Source organism: Ceratotherium simum, chromosome 29 (assembly GCF_057802395.1).
Source record: "Ceratotherium simum simum isolate JZ-2026a chromosome 29, ASM5780239v1, whole genome shotgun sequence".
NCBI classification, from domain to species: domain Eukaryota; kingdom Metazoa; phylum Chordata; class Mammalia; order Perissodactyla; family Rhinocerotidae; genus Ceratotherium; species Ceratotherium simum.
In genome coordinates this window covers 31,934,323-31,958,027 of record NC_141928.1, presented here as the reverse complement: position 1 = coordinate 31,958,027, position 23,705 = coordinate 31,934,323, and the positions used below count along the sequence as shown (strand labels likewise).

At 36.5% G+C, this 23,705-nt stretch overlaps 1 protein-coding gene across 1 annotated transcript in view; it reads left to right on the top strand.

Annotated features, from left to right (window-relative positions):
- Nucleotides 1–8,096: 8,096 nt before the first annotated feature.
- The window catches only part of LOC101397993 (uncharacterized), a 58,043-nt gene continuing 42,434 nt past the window's right edge, over nt 8,097–23,705 (top strand). Inside the window, exon 1 of the mRNA XM_087419390.1 lies at nt 8,097–8,316. Coding sequence (XP_087275516.1) covers nt 8,207–8,316 — 110 coding nt within the window. The 5' untranslated portion in view covers nt 8,097–8,206. The remainder of the gene's footprint in view (nt 8,317–23,705) is intronic.

Sequence of the window (23,705 nt, the reverse complement as noted above, 5' to 3'; positions counted from 1 at the left end):
CCAATTTGGATCCCTTTTATTTCTTTCTCTTGCCTGATTGGTCTGGCTAGGACTTCCAGTACGATGTTAAATAGGAGTGGTGACAGTGGGCATCCTTGTCTGCTTCCTGTTCTTAGAGGGATAGCTTTCAGTTTTTCACCATTGAGTATGATATTAGCTGTGGGTTTCTCATATATGGTCTTTATTATGTTGAGGTACTTTCCTTCTATACCCACTTTATTCAGAGTTTTTATCATAAATGGATGCTGTATCTTGTCAAATGCTTTCTCTGCAGCTATTGAGATGATCATGTGATTTTTATTCTTCATTTTATTAATGTGGTGTATCACGTTGATTGATTTGGGAATGTTAAACCATCCCTGCATCCCTGGGATAAATCCCACTTGATCATGGTGTATAATCTTTTTAACGTATTGTTGTATGCGATTTGCTAGTATTTTGTTGAGGATTTTCGCATCGATGTTCATCAGTGATATTGGCCTGTAATTTTCTTTTTTTGTGTTGTCCTTGTCTGGTTTTGGTATTAGGGTAATGTCGGCTTCGTAGAATGAGTTAGGGAGGTTCCTCCTCTCCTCAATTTTTTGGAAGAGTTTGAGAAGGATAGATATTAAGTCTTCTTTGAATGTTTGGTAGAATTCCCCAGGGAAGCCGTCTGGTCCTGGACTTTTATTTTTGGGGAGGTTTGTGATTACTGTTTCTATCTCCTTACTGGTGATTGGTCTATTCAAATTCTCTACTTCTTCTTGATCCAGTTTTGGAAGGTTGTATGATTCTAAGAATTTATCCATTTCTTCCAGATTTTTGAATTGGTTGGCATATAGCTTTTCATAGTATTCTCTTATAATCTTTTGTATTTCTGAGGTGTCTGTTGTAATTTCTCCTCTTTCATTTCTGATTTTACTTATTTGTGCCTTCTCTCTTTTTTTTTTGGTGAGTCGAGCTAAAGGTTTGTCTATTTTGTTGATCTAGTCAAAGAACCAGCTCTTGGTTTTATTAAGTTTTTCTATGTTTCTTTGGTCTCTATTTCATTTATTTCTGCTCTGATTTTTATTATTTCCCTTCTTCTACTGATTTTGGGCTTTGTTTGTTCTTCTTTTTCCAGTTCCTTTAGGTGCATTGTTAGATTGTTTATTTGAGATTTTTCTTGTTTGTTGAGATAGGCCTGTATTGCTATAAACTTCCCTCTTAGAACCGCTTTTGCTGTATCCCATAAATTCTGGCATGTCGTATTTTCATTTTCATTTGTCTCCAGGTAGTTTTTGATTTCTTCGTTAATCCAGTCGTTGTTCAGTAGCATTTTGTTTAATCTCCACGTATTTGTGGTTTTTCTGATTTTCTTCCTATAGTTGAGTTCTAGTTTCATACCGTTGTGGTCAGAAAAGATGGTTGGTCTTATTTCAATCTTCTTAAATTTATGGAGACTTGTTTTTTGGCCTAATATGTGATCAATCCTGGAGAATGTTCCATGTGCATTTGAAAACAACATGTATTCTTCGGTTTTTGGATGGAATGCTCTGTATATATCTACCAGGTCCATCTGTTCTAGTGTGTCGTTTAAGGCCAATGTTTCCTTATTGATCTTCTGTTTGGATGATCTATCCGTTGGTGTAAGTGGAGTGTTCAAGTCCCCTACTATTATTGTGTTACTGTCTATTTCTGTTTTTATGTCTGTTAATAATTGCTTTATATATTTAGGTGCACCTACATTGGGTGCGTAGATATTTACAAGTGTTATATCCTCTTGTTGAATTGTTCCCTTGGTCATTATGTAATGCCCTTCTTTGTCTCTTTTTACAGCTTTTGTTTAAAGTCTAGTTTGTCTGATATGAGTACTGCTACCCCAGCTTTCTTTTCATTGCCATTTGCGTGGAGTATCTTTTTCCGGCTCTTCACTTTCAGTTTGTGAGTGTCTTTAGGTCTGAAGTGTGTCTCTTGTATGCAGCATATATATGGGTCTTGTTTTTTTATCCAGTCAGCCACCCTATGCCTTTTTAATTGGAGCATTTAGTCCATTGACGTTTAAGGTAGTTATTGATAAGAATGTACTTACTGCCATTTTTTAACGATTTTTTTCTTTTCTCATTGTTTTAGTAGTCCTTCTCTGTTCCTTTCTTCTTCTACACAGAATTGATGGTCACTTTAGTTTGACCTCTGTCTGAAAGCTCTACTCTTTAACTCCCCTCCTCCCTCCTTTTACATTTTCGATATAATATCTAACCTCTTTTTTGTGCATTTGTATCCATTACATTCTTATCATGGAAATAGATAATTTTTCCTATTTGTGGTCTTCTCTTTTCCCCTTAAATCAGTCCCTTTAACATTTCTTGTAGCACTGGTTTCTTGGTGACAAACTCCTTTAATTTTTGCTTGTCTGGGAAATTTTTGATCTCTCCTTCCATTTTGAGTGATAACCTTGCTGGGTAGAGTATTCTTGCCTGTAAGTTTTTTCCTTTTAGCACCTTAAATATATCGTGCCATTCTCTTCTAGCCTGTAAGGTTTCTGCTGAGAAGTCAGCTAATAGCCTTATGGGGTTTCCTTTGTATGTAACTTGTCATTCTCTTGCAGCTTTCAGGATTCTCTCTTTATCTTTAATTCTGGACATTTTGATTATGATATGTCTTGGTGTGGGCCTCTTTGGGTTTATCTTGTTTGCGGCTCTCTGTGCTTCCTGTTACTGGATGTCTGTGTCCTTCCTTAGGTTAGGGAAGTTTTCATCTATTATTTCTTGAAATAGTTTCTCTGCCCCCTTGTCTCGCTCTCCTCCTTCTGGGACACCTATATCACAGATGTTAGTGCACTTGATGTTGTCCCAGAGGTCCCTTAGATTGTCCTCACTCTTTTTAATTCTTTTCTCTTTTACCTGTTCACCTTGGGTAATTTCTTCTAGTCTTTCATCCAGCTCACAGATCCGTTCTTCTGTATCCTCTACTCTGCTTTTGAGTCCCTCTAATGAATTTTTCATTTCCAGTATTGTATTCTTCATTTCTGATTGGTTCTTTTTTATATCTTCCATTTCTTTGTTGACATTCTCACTGAGTTCATCTATTCTTCTCCCCAGATCAGTGAGCATCCTTAACACTCTCAGTTTGAACTCTCTGTTGGGTAGGTTGCTCATTTCTGTTTCACTTAGTTCCTTTTGTGGGGTTTTGACCTGTTCTCTTACTTGGAATGTATTCTTTTGCCTCCTCATTCTGCCTCTTTCCCTGTGCTTGTGTCTACGTATTAGGTAGGTCAGCTATGTCTCCTGTTCTTGGATAGGTGACCTTATGTAAGTGATGCCTTAGGAGGCTTCCAGTGTGCTTCCCTCAGTTCTCAATGTTCCAGGGGTGACCCCTATGTGGGCTACGTGTGTCCTTCTGTTGTGGCCTGTTTGCTCTCCCTGTAGGCATCCAGGGAGGCCGAGTTATGCTCTTGGCCAGCTGTCGTAATGCTCAGCTGCTTGTAGTTGTTGTGGGCCCTTCAGTCTCTTTATCAGGTGTGGGGAGCCGCAGCACAGTTGGCTGTAAGTTCTAATACCACATTTGTGTTGCAGTATTTCTTTTAAGTGAGTAGGCCCCCACCGTGGCAGGTTGTTAGGCTCATGGCCTTACAATTGCTGTAAGCCTCTAGCCTATTAGGTCTCTTGTCAGCTCTCTGAGGATTACAGCTGGGTGGGGCTGGACTCAGGCACAGGAGCACCCAATTGTTTCAGGCTTTGGAAGGTGGGCCAAACCCCCTATGTGGGTCTTTGAGAAGCACAAGTCTTCTGCAGCTGACAAGCCCTGATGCCCACAGGTCCACACACACAGTCAAGAAAGTCCTGCCTCCAGTAAGTACATACTTATCAATAGCTACTTTAAACGTCAATGGACTAAATGCCCCAATTAAAAGGCATAGGGTGGCTGACTGGATAAAAAAACAAGACCCATATATATGCTGCATACAAGAGACACACTTCAGACCTAAAGACACTCACAAACTGAAAGTGAAGGGCTGGAAAAAGATACTCCACGCAAGTGGCAATGAAAAGAAAGCTGGGGTAGCAGTACTCATATCAGACAAAATAGACTTTAAAACAAAAACTGTAAAACGAGACAAAGAAGGGCATTACATAATGATCAAGGGAACAATCCAACAAGAGGATATAACACTTGTAAATATCTACGCACCCAATGTAGGTGCACCTAAATATATAAAGCAATTATTAACAGACATAAAAACAGAAATAGACAGTAACACAATAATAGTAGGGGACTTGAACACTCCACTTACACCAACAGATAGATCATCCAAACAGATGATCAATAAGGAAACATTGGCCTTAAACGACACCTTAGAACAGATGGACCTAGTAGATATATACAGAGCATTCCATCCAAAAACCGAAGAATACACGTTCTTTTCAAATGCACATGGAACATTCTCCAAGATTGATCACATATTAAGCCACAAAACAAGTCTCCATAAATTTAAGAAGATTGAAATAATACCAGGCATCTTTTCTGACCACAACGGTATGAAACTAGAAATCAACTATAGGAAGAAAATCAGAAAAGCCGCAAATACATGGAGATTAAACAAAATGCTACTGAACAACGACTGGGTTAACGAAGAAATCAAAGAAGAAATCAAAAAATACCTGGAGACAAATGAAAATGAAAATACGACATGCCAGAATTTATGGGATACAGCAAAAGCGGTTCTAAGAGGGAAGTTTATAGCGATACAGGCCTATCTCAACAAACAAGAAAAATCTCAAATAAACAATCTAACAATGCACCTAAAGGAATTGGAAAAAGAAGAACAAACAAAGCCCAAAATCAGTAGAAGAAGGGAAATAATAAAAATCAGAGCAGAAATAAATGACATAGAGACCAAAAAAACAATAGAAAAAATTAATAAAACCAAGAGCTGGTTCTTTGAAAAGATCAACAAAATTGACAAACCTTTAGTTAGACTCACCAAGAAAAAAAGAGAGAAGGCACAAATAAGTAAAATCAGAAATGAAAGAGGAGAGGTTACAACAGACACCTCAGAAATACAAAAGATTATAAGAGAATACTATGAAAAACTATATGCCAACCAATTCGACAATCTGGAAGAAATGGATAAATTCTTAGAATCATACAACCTTCCAAAACTGGATCAAGAAGAAGTGGAGAATTTGAATAGACCAATCACCAGTAAGGAGATCGAAACAGTAATCAAAAACCTCCCCAAAAATAAAAGTCCAGGACCAGACGGCTTCCCTGGGGAATTCTACCAAACATTCAAAGAAGACTTAATACCTATCCTTCTCAAACTCTTCCAAAAAATTGAGGAGGGGGGGAAGCTCCCTAACTCATTCTACGAAGCTGACATTACCCTGACACCAAAACCAGAAAAGGACAACACAAAAAAAGAAAATTACAGGCCAATATCACTGATGAACATCGATGCGAAAATCCTCAACAAAATACTAGCAAATCGCATACAACAATACGTTAAAAAGATTATACACCATGATCAAGTGGGATTTATTCCAGGGATGCAGGGATGGTTTAACATTCGCAAATCAATCAACGTAATACACCACATTAATAAAATGAAGAACAAAAATCACATGATCATCTCAATAGATGCAGAGAAAGCATTTGACAAGATACAGCATCCATTTATGATAAAAACTCTGAATAAAATGGGTATAGAAGGAAAGTACCTCAACATAATAAAGACCATATATGAGAAACCCACAGCTAATGTCATCCTCAATGGTGAAAAACTGAAAGCCATCCCTCTAAGAACAGGAACCAGACAAGGATGCCCACTGTCACCACTCCTATTTAACATCGTACTGGAAGTCCTAGCCAGACCAATCAGGCAAGAGAAAGAAATAAAAGGGATCCAAATTGGAAAGGAAGAAGTGAAACTGTCACTATTTGCAGATGACATGATTTTATATATAGAAAACCCTAAAGAATCCACCAGAAAACTTTTGGAAGTAATAAACGAATATGGTAGAGTTGCAGGATACAAAATCAACATACAAAAATCAGTTGCATTTCTGTACACTAACAACGAAGTAGCAGAAAGAGAAATTAAGAATACCATCCCATTTACAATTGCAACAAAAAGAATAAAATACCTAGGAATAAATTTAACCAAAGAGGTGAAAGATCTGTACACCGAAAACTATAAAACATTTCTGAAAGAAATTGAAGAAGACACAAAGAAATGGAAAGATATTCCGTGCTCTTGGATTGGAAGAATTAACATAGTTAAGATGTCCATACTTCCTAAAGCCATCTATAGATTCAATGCAACCCCTATCAAAGTTCCAACAACATTTTTCACAGAAATAGAACAAAGAATCCTAAAATTTATATGGAACAACAAAAGACCCCGAATAGCTAAAGGAATCCTGAGAAAAAAGAACAAAGCTGGAGGTATCACACTCCCTGATATCAAAATATACTACATGCTATAGTAACCAAAACAGCATGGTACTGGCACAAAAACAGACACACAGATCAATGGAATAGAATCGAAAGCCCAGAAATAAACCCACACATCTATGGACAGCTAATCTTTGACAAAGGAGCCAGGAACATACAATGGGGAAAAGAAAGTCTCTTCAACAAATGGTGTTGGGAAAACTGGATAGCCATATGCAAAAAAATGAAAGTAGATCCTTACCTTACACCATACACAAAAATTAACTCCAAATGGATTAAAGACTTGAATGTAAGACCTGAAACTGTGAAAGTTCTAGAAGAAAACATAGGCAGTACGCTCTTCGACATCGGTCTTAGCAACATCTTTTCAAACACCACATCTGACCGGGCAAGAGAAACAATAGAAAAAATAAACAAATGGGACTACATCAAACTAAAAAGCTTCTGCACAGCAAAGGAAACCATCAACAAAACGAAAAGACAACCTAACAATTGGGAGAAGATATTTGCAAACCATACATCTGATAAGGGCTTAATCTCCAAAATATATAAAGAACTCATGCATCTCAACAACAAAAATCTACCAACCCAATTAAAAAATGGGCAAAAGACCTGAACAGACAATTCTCCAAAGAAAAAATACAGAAGGCCAAAAAACACATGAAAAGATCGTCAAAATCACTAACTATCAGGAAATGCAAATCAAAACTACAATGAGATATCACCTCACGCCTGTCAGAATGGCTATAATTAACAAGACAGGAAACAACATGTGTTGGAGAGGATGTGGAGAGAAGGGAACTCTCATACACTGCTGGTGGGAGTGCAAACTGGTGCATCCACTATGGAAAACAGTATGGAGATTCCTCAAAAAATCAACGATAGAACTACCATATGATCCAGCTATTCCACTGTTGGGTATTTATCCAAAGAACTTGAAAACACCAATTTGCAAAGGTACATGCACCCCTGTGTTCATTGCAGCCTTATTCACAATAGCCAAGACTTGGAAGCAACCTAAGTGCCCATCAAGGGACGAATAGATAAAGAAGCTGTGGTATATATACACAATGGAATACTACTCAGCCATAAGAAACGACGAAATCCAGCCATTTGTGACAACATGGATGGACATTGAGGGTATAATGCAAAGCGAAATAAGTCAGAGGGAGAAGGTCAAATACCGTATGATTTCCTTCATTAAGTAGTAGATAATAACAACAATAAACAAACACATAGGGACAGAGATTGGATTGGTGGTTACCAGAGGGGAAGGGGGGAGGGTGGAGGGTGAAAGGGATAATTTGGTACATGTGTGTGGTGATGGGTTGTAATTAGTATTTTGGTGGTGAACATGATGTAGTCCATGCAGAAATAGAAGTACAATGATGTACACCTGAAATTTTTGCAATGTTATAAACCAATGTTACTGCAATGAAAAAAAATAAAAAAATAAAAAAAGAAAAAAGAAAAGAAAGTCCTGCCTCGTGTGTGCGCCCCAACCTCCCCAAGCAGACCCAGTCTCTCCATGGCGGGAGCCCCACACACTCCGCCACCGCCGCACACTCTCCACCCACTCCTTGTGCATGCCCTGCCCCGCTAAAGTTGGCTCAGTTGCCAGGCTGCAGAGAATCCAGTCACCAATCTATGCAGGCCCACAAGTTGCCTGAGGGCTTGTTGTTGGGTGGGGCCAGTCTCTAGGGTGGGCTGCCTGCCCTGGCTGAGCTGGATTAAATCGGTGCTCTAGCGGGTGGAGCAGACCCTGGGCTAGCAGGTCTCAGGGAGAACTCCAATGGCGTCTGTATCAGCACGCTCACACCAGGCCACAACAATAACCGCCGCCAATGTCCCAGTCCCTGGAGAGGTCTCACCCCTCACCGAGATGCACTCAGGGCCTATTAGGTGAGTCTCTTGTCACCACAGCACTGTGCACCTTTCTTTCTGGTGATTTCAGGATGCTTTCTGAAACGGGTGAGTTTGCGCGCGGGCCCTTTAAGAGCCAGTTTTAGTTTCTTTGTGAACCGGGTTTTCTGGGGGTGCTCCCCAATGCTTTAGTAGCAGGCACAGTCAGATATTATGCTGCTGGTCTTGATTGTGCTGGGTCACAAAATGCCCACAGCGGGGGCGCTCCCCGGCTCAGGGCCCCGCGTCTCCAGGGAGGCTGCGTACCTGTGCGCTGCTCCCGGCGGCCGTGAAGCTGGCGGCTTGTGAAGGCGGCGTTTTTCCTCTCCGGAAGGGAGTCTCTGCCTCTTCCACCTCAGTTAGGATTGTCGGTTGTTGCAGGAGTTCCTCTTATGCAGTTTTCAGTTCTATCTCAGGGGTAATTTTTCCACGAGTAGTTGTAAATTGGCTGTGTCCGTGGGAGGAGGTGAGTTCAGAGTCTGCTTATGCCGCCAGGTTGACTTCCCCCGCTCCACTTTTTAAAATTTAAATCTCTAGTTTCCCAAATAAGTATATACCACCCAGTGTGGCATTCATGCTAGAAGCAAAGGACATCTATTATTTTTCCTGACTTAATCCTAGAGTAACGAGGAGGGTCATTGTTAGAAAGAAGGGGAACATACGAAAGTCTCAAATGTTGGAAGAAGAGAAGAAAGGAAATGTTCAAAGAAATCTCCAGTTTGGAAACCTCTAGTTACCATCTTGAGAACGGATTTATCCCCAAAGAAGCTGTTCTTTTTCTCATTTCTTATTTCCCTGTACTAATGATCTACAAACTATGAAAAAATAATTTAAAAAGTGAAGGACCTGCATGCTTGTTTTGATGGAATAAAGAAGAGAGAGAAGCTTAGAAGAGAGAGAAGCTTAGAAGTTTGCTTGCCACTCTATAGCCAGGCTTAAAAGGAGAAGAATCCCCCTGGTAAGGAGAGTAATGAGCAGTGAAATGACCAATTGTGAACAACAGATGGAAAATAGAAAAACAAAATTCTGAAAAAGTCCATCACCTAGATAATCAGCCCCTGAATAATTCATTGATGACCGAATTTCTTTTTCTCATTGCCTAAACATTTAGCAAAACTCACTGAAGTTACTCCCATGACTCTCCTGAGGTCTCTTTTACCAAAACAAATGCTCTTCCATAATGGTCCAATACTAAGTAAGAAAAGAACCAAGGAGGCTTTCTCCATTGGCTATTCATTGGTGATTTTGCAGTCAGCTAGGTTTATCCCTGCCTCCTTCCTTTTGAAATGGTTCTATCTGATCCATCCCCACTACCAATCCCTCAGTACCTCTCTCCTAGATTTTTGCTGCAATGTCCTAATTGTTCACTCTCACTCCAGTCTCCCTCGTTAACTACATGCTAGCTACAAGAAAAGTCTTCTAAAATGCACATCTCTTTAAAAATGTCCAATATCTGTCCTTAGAGAAAGCAGTATACTCCAAAATTTGTATTATTGCTTTAGACCTCCTTTTAGCAATTAAGCACATTTCTTCTCAATCTCACCTTTTTTATTCCAATAACTAGGAACAACTCTAGTCTGCTTACATTCAAAGTATATTTTATATCTTTTATATAGACGTATAGATATTAAAAAAAAAAAGAAATAGTGAGAGGACACTGTGGAGAAATACACTGACTGCCTTGACTTCATGATTGGACCACAATGGATGAAAATAGATCTGAACTTGAATTCCACATTGGTCTATCCAAATAGATTGTGTTCAATAAATCTGCATTTTAGCCTGAAAGTATGAAAGCAAAGAAATTGTACACTGACTTTTAACATAAGTTTTTAAAAATGTTGTCTTCTTGAAAAAGTTGAGCTATATACATAAATAATAATAACGCAAAATGATGAATTTCGTGCCTGATTCCAATATCCCCAGAAGATAAAAATCTTGTTTGATTTTTCATATGTTACTTGAGCTGACAAGGCTGTGAAGCACTGCTAAACCTTTGAGTTCCACCAACTTGTTTGTTTATATATGAAATGTTTCCTCTACTTGGCTGACACTGAATTAACAAGGGAAAAACATTATATTTTCCTTCCAAACTCAGATTACTTTATTCTATTCTGTTTATAACTGTTTGAATTCCATTATCTTCTCTGATGAATGAGAGAATATTATTTTATTTCATTTAAGCTACAGATCTAAACCCACAAGACATTACATTCATTCTTTTTTTGTTTGTTTGTTTGTTTATTGCAGTAACATTGGTTTATAACATTGTGTAAACTTCAGGTGTACATCATCATACATCTATTTCTGCATAGATTACATCATGTTCACCACTCAAACACTAATTACAACCCATCACCACACACATGTGCCGAACTATCCCTTTCGCCCTCCTCCCTCCCCCCTTCCCCTCTGGTAACCCCCAATCCAATCTCTCTCTCTAAGTATTTGTTTATTGTTGTTATTATCTACTACTTAATAAAGGAAATCGTACGGTATTTGACCTTCTTCCTCTGACTTATCTCACTTTGCATAATACCCTCAGTGTCCATCCATGTTGTCACAAATGGCTGGATTTCATCGTTTCTTGTGGCTGAGTAGTATTCCATTGTGTATATATACCACAGCTTCTTTATCCATTCGTCCCTTGATGGGCACTTAGGTTGCTTCCAAGTCGTGGCTATTGTGAATAACGCTGCAATGAACACAGGGGTGCATGTATCTTTACGCATTCATTCTTCAATAGAGAGAAAGCAGTAGGTTTTAATGATATGTAGAGGAAGCTCACAATATTTTAAAGCTCTGAAAGGTCATTGAAATGCCAATAAATGTAAGTGTAACAAAGTAATATGTGAACCGTAAACAAAAAAAGAAAGCAGCTTTTCTACTGCTCCACTGCTTGAACTCAGTTACTTAGTTGGCAATTTGTATCTATCTATATTACTGTCGTTCCTCAAGTTTATTGTAATTGAATGTAAATTGATAGCTAGGCCTGAGTCTTATTGAATATAACATACCCACTGTACATGTCAATGCCTGGCAGATAACAATTATTCTGTAAATGTTTATGTAATGAATTCTGTATTGGTTTCCTAAGGCTGCCATAACAAATTACCGCAAGCTTGGTGGCTTACAACAGAAATGTATTCTCTCACAGTTCTGGCAGCCAGAAGCCTGAAATCAAGGTGTCACAGGGTTAGGTCCTTCTGGAGGCTCTGAGGGAGAATCAGTTCTATGCCTTTCTTCCAGCTCTATTGGCTTCTTGGCAATTATTGGCTTTCTTTGGCTTGTAGACACATCACTCCAGTCTCTTCACGCATCTTCACATCTTCTTCTCCCCTGTGTCTCTGTATGCCCTGTTCTGTATCTTATAAGAGCACTCTCGTTAGATTTAGGACCCATTCTAATCCAGTATGGTCTCATCTCGAGCTTTACATGAATTATATCTGCAAAGACCCTATTTCCAGGAAAGGTCTCTGAGTTTCTGGGTGGGCATGAGTTTTTGGAGACTACCATTCAAGCTACCACAAATTCCATAATGAGTTATTTCAGCTAAGGCATTTCTAACTTGTAGGCATTTTTTTCATCACTCTTATCTGAGAAAGGAGACTAATTTAAATTATCAAATTTTGAGAGAACTCAAAATATATAAAGATAAAGTATAAATTACACTGAAAAACAAGGTTAACAAAGAACTTTTGAGACCTGAAATAAGAGCAATTGCAGAGAGCATGAAACACGTCAACTGACATATATTGAGGATAAAATGTAGTAAGAAATGAGGGCTACTAGTAAGACAATTCTTTAAAGATGTTTATCTTTTATCAAAAGGAGATGCAGGGGTGAGGATGATAGGAGTCTAGTAGAGGGCTCCATGGAATAAGGGAATCCATAAATAGATTTCAACCCATTTAAATGATAATTATATTATATTTTAGAGATTATATATATATATATATCTATTACACACACACATCCTATTAGTTCTGTTTCTCTGGAGAATTTTGACTAATACAAGTATTGAATGAGAATTAGAAAGAGATATAGATAATCCTTTTAGAATTTAGGGATTTTTATATAAAATGTTTAAAAAATTTTTTGTAGTGAATACTTGAAAAGAAAATACAAATTTCCATTAAAATATCAGTATGAACTCTAATGTATAATCAGAGGATAATAATAACTAAGAACTATTGAGAGCTTTTTATAAGTTTAACATTGTTTTAAGTGTTCTATATGAATTAAATCAACTAAGTCTCATACCAGCCCTATGATGTATATACTAGTATTACATTATTCCTATTTTACAAATGGAGAAACTAAGGCAGAGTGGTTGCCTAACTTACCCAAGTTATATATATATATAACTGGCTATTAACAGAGCCAGGATATGAACCCAGACATTTTGGCACCAGACCCTACATTCTTAAACACTGTTACACTGTCTCTCAATAGAAGGGCTGTGCTCAACTGGTGGGTGGGTGGCTAAAGTCTTCTATTCCTGGCTTACAAGGATACTGCCATATTTAATAGACCATAGGTGTATTAGTTAGGGTTTGCCAGAGAAACAGAACCAATAGGATATATATGGATATATAGAAAGAGATTTATTATTAGGAATTGGTTCATGCCATTATGAATGCTGAGAAGTCCCAAGATCTGCTGTCTGCAAGCTAGAGACCCAGAAAAGCCAGTGGTATACTTCCAGTCCAAAACCAGAGGCCTGAGAACCAGGGGAGCCAAGGGTTCCAGTACAAGTCTGGAAGCCTGAAAACCAGAAGCACCAATGTCCGAAGCAGTTGCAGATGGATGTTCCAGCTCAACCAGGGAGCAAACTTGCCCTTCCTCTGCCTTTTCGTTGATGGACTGGATGATGCCCACTGCCTTGGTGAGGCAATCTTCTTAGTCAGTCTACTGATTCAAATTCTAATCTCTTCCAGAACATCCTCATAGAGATAACCATAAATAATGTTTTACCAGCTATCTGAGTATCCCTTAGCTCAGTCAAGTTGACGCATAAAATTAATCATCTCAAAAGGGATCCCAGTTAACTAGAAAGTGTGAAGAGGTTTTATAAAAGTACCGTAGAAAATAGGACCTTTATACACGGTTCTGGTGTTAACTAAAGTATTAGGAGGAAGGACTGAAGACAGACACTCAGAGCAAAAGAGAATAATGAAAGGACCCAAGCAGTTGTTAATAATTTAACCTCCTGGAAGGCGATTCTGCTATGATGCAGATTTTTACAACAGCCTAAACTCTACCAGTTTCAATGTTTTTCTCACAAGAGACATTATAGATTTTGAGTAGAAAGCTTTTCAGGAGAAATGATATTCAAAATTGCGTTAAACACACTATGATGCAGGCTGGAGGTACTCTCAATATTGGCAAAGTTTGGTTTCTAATGCAAAGGACTAGATAACCAAAAGATGGTATTGAACTTGTGGAAGCTTGTGTGACATTCTGTCACAATCTTTCTTATCTAGAATACAAAGGAGGGATTCTGGTGGTCATAAAGGGAACTATGAGTAACAGGTTCATCAGCATCAAGCAACCACTAAAATTTAAGTTTCATGGCTGACTTTTAATCATCACTTTCTTAGAGACTCAGGAAAAGGTAGTTACTTAGCATGTGTTGGTTGAATACATAAGTAAATTATAGACTGTGACTGAAATTCCAGTGCATCATGGTAAAAGAAAATCATATATGCTGAAATCACATCAAAGCAGTAGAGACGGCTGTTATTACAAGTGTAGTAGAACTCAAGCGCCTTAGTGCACTGTGCCTGGTGACTTTAAGGTGAGACGAGATAGTAACAACACTATGCCTGCCCTGTCTTTCAAACTTGATTACCTTAGTTTAGGTTTGATGAGGAGTGAAGGCATCTACAGAGGACACCTTGTTGAAAGAAAGTCACGTGGGAAGCAATATTGCATAGTATTTAGGAGTACAGGCTTTAGAGCTAAATTTGGTATGATTCCTATCTCTCTTATGGAAAGGGAGTTTGGACAAGCCTCTTCTGTAATGTGTGGATAACAATGCCCCTCTCACAGTTAGATGCTATGGTACAGTCTCCTTTAAAGGTCAATGGCTTAACACCCAAAAGCTGTGCATTCCTCTTTCTGCAAAGCTCATAGTTGAAGCCAGGTTTAAACAATTTAATATTTCATATTAAAATAAATGCCAAAGGGCACTGGTGTGCATTGGACATAGTTCAATTCCTCTTCACTACTCTCTACAAGGAGATGACAGCTCATATAAAGTACATGGACACTTTTATTCATATTATTTTTGCAATTGTAATAATCATTAAAGTCAAAGATTTAGAACAGAGAAAAAAAGACCTACCTCTTGATATTGTGCATGGTGATCTATTTTACATTTTGTAGCACATACTTTCCTTACTTCAAATGACATCAACATTGGAAGAAATGAGCTTTTTAAAAGAAATCATAGCACAGATAAAACAAAAGAAAAAGGCCATTTCATTCCGGACAGAAAAGAAAAAAACAAATGTGGGAAATCTTTGCTTGGAATTCAACAAAATCTCATGAAGGGACCTAACAATGAACAGGAAAAAAAATAGCAGAATAAAAACTAGTTTTCTCATAGTTGTAGTTGCAATAAAATCTGACACAAGATTGCTTGGCTAAGAAAGTAAATGCAACTTGATGAATGATGCAGAGGTTAATGGTCTAGAAACTCCAGGACTGCAGCAACACCAGACAGAACATCTTTCTAACCCAGAGAATATGCATCATGATTAGAAGTCAGAGAAACACAAATTAGTGACAAAGACACTTAGACAAAGATGACTTTTGGTAGGATGTGCCAACTGAGAGGACACAGTGACAACAGAGAAATCAAAGAAAATATCAAGGTTCTATGTGCAAGTTAAAATTAGTTATTAATTCCAAACAATGAAGAGCAGATTTCATTCACTAGAATAATTTATTTCCTAGGAATTCTGAAGATAGATGCTGTCTTTAAAAGATATCTATTATTGAGATACAAGATGTTGGAATCATTATGAGCAAGCAGCAGAGATAATTAAAGTATATATTGAGATATATTGAAAATAAAGTTCTCATACTGTAAAAAACTTTGACCTTTACCTTAACAAATTAATAAAATGGCATTAAAATGGGAGAAAGTTAATAAATGTTATAAACATTGTTTTGTTAGCTGTACTCAGTGTTCTAAGTTGGAAGACATGTAATTTATCTATTATCCTAAATCTGTTCTAGGTAAATAGAAGGCAGGGCGTGACATAAATTTGTGAATATAATATGTATCATTTTATCAGGCAAAAGGAAAGCATCAGATTTCAATATATCATTTAATAATACATAATCTTTAACAAAGTAAAAATTTATTGGAATAAATTTGAAAGCTATATTGAAATAAATCTAATTCCTCCTACTAAATTGTTTTTCAAAAGAACTGGCAAATACAGAAGTAAGGTAGAAAGACCATAATTAAGGAGACAGGCAGATATAGGATCAAATACATTAAATATCAAATAGAGTAATATATAAAACGGAGTAAATATATAAAAGAGTAAATATAGCATTTACTGTAGCCCTCTCCACCTTTGTTGTGCAAAATAAAGTTTTTTAGGATGTTTTCTTTTTTTTTTTTACATGAAAGAATGGGTAGTATTATTCAATTACTAAGCATGAGAAATAAAGAGATATAAGCTATAGTCCTATTCCCACTTTCTAAATAGGGAAATGTAAATAAAAGAACAACTGTAATTTACCATGTAGAAATAAGTAACTCTAGTTCATTTACTCCCCCTCCCTGCCCTTACAAACCCCAATAATATAAACACTGCTGTCCCTAACTTCATCACCATATGTGAAAGTGTTTCCAAGGAGCATGCCTAGGGGATAAATTGCTAGGCCAAAATGTGTGTATATCTTTATTTTTACGGAATATTGCCAAACTACTCATGAAGATATTGTACCAATTTACCTCATTTAAGATTCTCCTCCATGTATATTAGCAAACTATTAAAATTATTCTTCTCACAGCATTTCTCAATTGGAGTTTCTTATCTGAATCACAGAACACAGAAAATGAATTGAGTGGCTATCTTCTCAATTCTCCCAAGGATGGAACATAACTAACTAGTACCATTCTAAGTGGACTGGAGAGAAGTAAATTCATTACGTATGTTCAATGCCTTAGGGGAGTATATCTTAATCCTCTCCTGAACTCTGATTGAGAAAAGTTGTATTATGGGTGGTAAGTGATATCCTGTTGAAGAATTAATTTGCATTTTGCTGATTAGTAATGAATTTCACTCCCTCAATTCCTATATATGCCAAGTTTTCAATTAGACCCTCTCTACCTGATGTTCGATTCCAAATTCCTTTCACCATCCATCCTACTCCAACTTAACCTGATCTACTTCTCTCTCTTTTTTTCATAATACTTACACCTTCTAAAACACTACATAATTATTTATCATTATTGTGCTTATTGACTAGTTCTCTGCACTAAACATAAGCTCACAATGCCAGTGATCTTTGTGTTTTTTCACTGATACAACCTAAGCACCATTATGTGGAAAATAGTAACTATCCAATAAAGAGTTGTTAAATGAATGAAGATTGGACATCTTTTCCTACTTATGGGGCATTCAACTTTCCTTTTCAGTGAACTTTGTGTTCATTTATTTTGCCTACTTTCAATTTTTTAATTACTCCTTAGGAGTTTTAATATAATATGGATACTAATCCTTTGTGGTCTTGAGCATTGCAAATATCCCCTGCTAGTTGCATGGTTGCTTCTTTTTAATGGTATTATGTGACATACAAATTTATTTTCCATTTAATCCAATTTATTAGTGTTTTCTATGATGGGTATTACTTTTGTGTCTTGTTAATCCTTATCTTCATAGGTGCAATACAGATTATTGACACTATATATAACAAATTTTAAAGTTTACTTTTCAACTTCACTTATTAATTAGACTGGAATTCATTTTTCTGTCGATAACAATAAAATAATTCAGTATATTTATCTATTAATATAACCAATTCCTTTGCATCTTTTATTGAATGATCCACTTACCTATTAATCTGTAATTCCATGTGTGGTTTACATTAATTTTTTACATATGCAAGGATTTGTTTCTGGTTTCTCTATTCCATCAGTCAATTTGTATATACCTGAACTATTAGAAAGCCTTCAGAATTACCATAGCTTTATGATAAATCTTAATATCTTGTAGAGTGTGTTCCTCTTCTGCTTGAAAATATTCTTCATTCTTCCATAAATTTTTAGAACCAGTTTGTCAAGATCCATAGTTTTTGTCCACTTAGATATAAATGTATATATCTTCTTTGATCTTAAAGGTGTTACAATAAAATGTATAGGGTTTTTTTTTTTTCCCATAACAGACCAGCATACTAACTAAAAAAAACATGTTTGAGCAGCTGATCATGATTATTTAAATTTATAGTATCTAATATTAACACAGCTGAGCAAACATTCTTCATTTAGCATTTTTTTTTAAAAAAATTATATTGAGGTTAAATCCACATAATATAAAACAATTTTAACATGAACAAATAACTTGAACAGTGTATGCACAATACTATACAAGCACACCTCTAGCTAGTTCCAAAACATTTTCATTTCTCTAAAGATTACCACATACCTACTCACCAGTCACTCTTCATTCTCTCCTTCCCCAGCCCCTCTCAAACATTATTCTATTTTCTATCTCTATGGATTTACGTTAGGAATGTAAATGGTATCATATCATATCATATATGGTATATATCATATCATATAAATGGAATCATACAATATGCAACCTTTTGTGTCTGACTGCTGTCACCTAGTATAATGTTCTCAAGGTTTATCAAATAGTAGCAAGGTATCAGTACTTCATTCCTTTTTGTGGCTGAATACTATTCTATTGTATGAATATACCACAGTTTGTTTACGTGTTCTTCCATCCACGGACATTGAGTTGTTTCCACCTTTTTGTTATTGTGAATACTGCTACTATAAACATGTGTTTATAAACATATTTGTTTGACTAACTGTTTTCAACTCTTTTGAGTATATACCTAGGAGTGGAATACTTGGGTCATATAACAATTACAGGTTTAATGTTTTGAGGAATCACCAAACTGCTTTCCATAGCGGCTGCAGCATTTTACATTCCCACCAGCAATGTGTGAGGGTTCTAATTTCTCCATATGCTCATTAATGCTTCTTATTTTATTTTATTATAGCCATCCTAGAGAGTGTGTAGTGGTATCCCATGTGCTTTCAATTTGCATTTCCCTAATGATTACTGATGTTGAGTATCTTTTCATGTGCTTGTTGGTTATTTGTAAATCTTTTTTGGAAGAAATTTCTATTTAAGCCCTTTGCACATTATTTTGATTGGATTGTTTGCTTTTTTTGATGAGCTGTAAAGAGTTCTTTATATTTTCTAAATACTAGACCATCATTAGATTTATGTTTTGCAAATATTTTCTCTCCTTCTGTAGGTTGTCTTTTAACTTTCTTGATAATGTCTTTTGATGCACAAGTTTTTAATTTTGATAAACTCCAATTTATGTTTTTTGTTTTTGTTGTTCATGCTTTCAGTGTCATATCTAAGCATTCATTACTGAATTCAAGGTCATAAAGAATTACTCCTATGTTGTCTTCTAAGAGTTTTACGGTTTTAGCTCATATTTAAGTTGTGGATCCATTTTGAGTTAATTTTTGTATATAGTGTGAGGTAGGCATCCATCTTCATTCTTTTGTATATGAATATCCAGTTGTCCACTACCATTTGTTGAAGAGATTATTCTTTTCCAATGAATGATCTTGGTAGCCTTGTTGACAATCAACTGGTCATAGATGTATGGTTTTATTTCTAGACTCCCAACTCTATCCCATCGGTCTATATGTAGATATTTATGCCAATACCACACTATTTCGATTATTGTAGCTTTGTAATAAGTTGTGAAATCAGGAAGTTGAGCACTTCGTCTTTGTTCTTCTTTTACAATATTATTTTGGCTATCAGGGACCCTATGCAATTCCATATTAATTTGAGTTTCAGCTTTTCCATCTCTGCAAAAATGGCCATTGGAATTTTGATAGGGATTGCATTGAATCTATCGTCAGGGAAAAGGGAGAATCCCCCTCTGCCCTTTCCCTTAAGGTTCTTACGGCTGGCCAAATAATTAAAAAACAGGTTAGCAGGAGAAAGTAATACCAAGTTTAACAACATGTATACAAGGGAGAAACCAGAGAAACTCAGTTTCTCAACAAATGGCAAAGGTTTTCACTTGAAATACTATCTTCAGCTAAAGACAAAGGAGGATGTTGGGGAGGGTAGTGGTTTGGGATTTCTAAGGGGAAGAAGACAATTCATATGGAGAGGAAAATGTAAATGTTTGTCAGACAGTTCTTTACAGGGCCACCTATAGAGAATGTGGCCAGAGAGACAGAAATCACAGTAATCAAGAGTATGTAGATTTAAGTCCTCTCCTTTTCGTACTGATAAAGGGTTTCTACAGATAAGGTGATCCCCCCCTCTTCCCAGTACACACAGGGAGATATTTTTACAAATGTAAATATTCGGTAAACAGAACTTTGAAAAGAATGGGCTTAGCAAGGACCCTGCCAGTCTGTCTATACCCAGAGTTAAATTCCTTTAGGCAGTTAGTGGGGGAGGTCAAATGTCCGTCAGAGAAAATAATCAAGGTAAAGAGACATATTTCAGGGTGGCCAATTTTGATCTCCTACACTATAGATTGCTTTGAGTAATATTGCCTTCTTAACAATATTAAGTCTTCTAATTAATAAACTTAAAATATCTTTTCATTTACTTAAGTGTTCTTCAATATATTTGTAGTTTTCAGCATAGAAGTCTTACTTCCTTGATTAAATTTATGCCTAGATATTTTCTTCTTTCATATGCTATTGTTAATGTAATTTATTTCTTAATATTTTTTTCAGAATTTTCATTGATGGTGTGTAGAAACACAACAATTTTTGCTTGTTGATCTTGTATCCTTTAACTTTCATAAATTTATTAGCTCTAGGAAATTTTTGTGGGTTCTTTAGGATTTTTTATGTATAAGATCATGTCATTTGTGAATACAGATAGTTTTACTTTTTTCCAATTTGAATGCCTTTTTTTAAACCATGTGCAAGGTACTTTTTATTTTATTTTATTGAAGCATAGTTGACATATAGTATTATATTAGTTTCAGGTGTACAACATAGTGATCTGATGTCTATATACATTATGAACTGATCACCACAAAAAGTGCACTAACCATCTGTCACCGTACAAAGCTATTACAATATAATTGATTATATTCTGTACGCTGTAAATTACATCCCCATGACTTATTTTATAACTAAAAATTTGTACCTTTTAATTCCCTTCACCTAGTTCACCAATCTCCCCATCCCCCTCCCCTCTAGCGACCACCAGTTTGTTCTTTTCATCTATGAGTTTCTGTTTTGTTTTGTTTTTTAGATTCCACATACAAGTGAAATCATATGGCATTTGTCTTTCTCTGATTTATTTCACTTAGCATAATACCCTCTAGGTCCATCCACATTGTCACAAATGGCAAAATTTCATCCTTTTTTATGGCTGGGTAATATTCCATTGTGTATGTATACCACATCTTCTTTATCCATTCACCTATCAATGGACACTAAGGTTGCTTCCATATCTTGGCTGTTGTAAATAATGCTGCAATGCACATAGGGGTGCATGTATCTTTTTGAATTAGTGTTTGTGTTTTCTTCAGATAAATACCCAGAAGTAGAATTGCTGGAACGTATTATAGTTCTATTATTAATTTTTTGAGGAACCTCCATAGCATTTTCCATAGTGGCTGCACCAATTTATATTCCCACCAACAGTGTATGTGGTTTCCCTTTTCTCCACATCCTTGCCAACACTTGTTATTTGTCATCTTTTTAATAATAGCCATTCTGATAGGTGTAAGGTGATATCTCATTGTGGTTTTGATTTGCATTCTGATGATTTGTAAGGTTGAGTATCTTTTCATGTGTCTGTTGGCCATCTGTATGTCTTCTTTGGAAAAAGGTCTATTCAGCTTCTCTGCACATTTTTAAATCAGATTGTTTGTTTTTTTGATATTGAGTTGTATCAGTTCTTCATATGTTTTGGATATTAACTCCACATTGGATATATCATTTCAAAATATCTTCTCCCATTCAGTAGGCTGCCTTTTCACTTTGTTGATGGTTTCTTTTGCTGTGCAAAAGCTTTTTAGTTTGGTATAGTCCAATTTGTTTATTTTTACTTTTGTTGCCTTTGCCTGAGGAGACAGAACCAAAAAATGATTGCTAAGATTGATGTCAAAGTGCTGACTGCCTATGTTTTCTTCTAGGAATTTTATAATTTCAGGTCTTATTATTTTTTTTTTAATTTTTTTTTTCCCTAAAGCCCCAGTAGATATTTGTACATCATAGTTGCACATCCTTCTAGTTGCTGTATGTGGGACGCAGCCTCAGCATGACTGGAGAAGTGGTGCATCGGTGCGCGTCCAGGATCCAAACCCGGGCCGCCAGTAGCGGAGCACGCGCACTTAACTGCTAAGCCACGGGGCCAGCCTGTATAATTTCAGGTCTTAAATTTAGGTTTTTAATACATTTTGAGTTTATTTTTGTGTATGGTGGGTGTAAGAAGCGGTCCAGTTTCATTCTTTTGTGTGTAGCTGTCCAGTTTTCCCAAATAGCATTTATTGAAAAGATTGTCTTTTCCTCACTGTATATTCTTGCTTCCTTTGTCATAGACTAATTGACCATATAGCATGAGTTTATTTCTGGGATTTCTTTTTTTTTTTTTTGTGAGGAAGATCGGCCCTGAGCTAACATCTGCCAATCCTCCTCTTTTTGCTGAAGAAGACTGGCCTTGGGCTAACATCCATGGCCATCTTCCTCCACTTTATATGGGATGCTGCCACAGCATGGCTTGACAAGTGGTGCATTTGTGCGCGCCACGGATCCGAACCGGCGAACCTCGTGGCGCCGCAGCGGAGCGCGCGCACTTAACCACTTGCGCCACCAGGCCAGCCCCCGGATAAACTTTTATATGTTCTACATATAAAAAAAAAAATAACTAAATAGTTTACATCCAAGGAACTTATTGAGATAATTAGACATTTTTCTCACTTCCCTTAATGTAAACCATACCAGAAATTAGAAATTTCTACAACACTTATAAAAGACCTTAATATAAATAGTCAAGAAAAAGATATCTTAAAGAAAATTCATAATATTGAGCAGTAACGAAAAAATATTTTCTTGTGACTATAATTTTTGCTTTATATGGCCATTAATCTGTTTGAAAATTTCTTCCCATCAAATATCCACAGAAATCATTTGAACCACTCACCTTCAATTGAGAAGAAAAACTTTTGAGAATATATTGGTGATTAGAGTAATCAGTTTAAGTTCTTTAGGGAAATACTGCCTGCAAGAAAGATGTTAAAAATTGGAGAATTGTGTACCATTAAATTGAGATATTTCTTTAACAGCTTAAAAGGGAAGAACTGTCAGAACAAAAGAAAAGTAAAGCTAAATGTGCATCAATCATTATTTTTAGGCATCATTTTTTTTTTTTTTTTTTTGGTGAGGAAGATGGGCCCTGAGCTAACATCTGTGCCCATCTTCCTCTATTTTGTATGTGGGATGCTGCCACAGCATGGCTTGATGAGCAGTGCATTGGTCTGTGCCCGGGATCTGAACTCATGAACCCCGAGCCACTGAAGCTGAGCTTGCGAACTTAACCACTATGCCACCGAGCCAGTCCCTCCATAATATGTGGCTGGTAAGGAGCTCTCAAATTTATTAAATGAGAATAGAATAAATATGTGAAGACAATGCAAGAAAGCATAATAAAATAAATCAACATTATAGACAAGGATATAGTAATTAAAGTTTGCAAGTTCCATCTAGGTATGTGACTTATTAGATCTATTTGGAACTATTAAAACCTTTATTAAACATAAGTTGTACTCCTGATTCAGTGCTCTGGACAACAGTCCACGTGATGCACAGTAAGGACAGCTTGTGATTCTTAGGATTTTGAGTATACACTTGAGGCTGGGTTAGAGCCCCAGCCTTCTTTGTTTGAAAATTACCATTGGTTTAGAACATGGGAAATTTTCATTGAGATCTCATTTGATTGAACTTTGGTTCTTTGACATTTACAGTACTTTCTTTGTAGAGATTTTGCTTGGATTATTTTAGTTTGTAGAGATCTCTAAGATTTTCTTTCTCTGTTGCTATTATTTTGGTGCCTCCCTTCCCCATTGGAAATTCTCACTCTTCTGATTCTCCTAGTCTGAAGACTGGCTGACCATATGCTCCATCA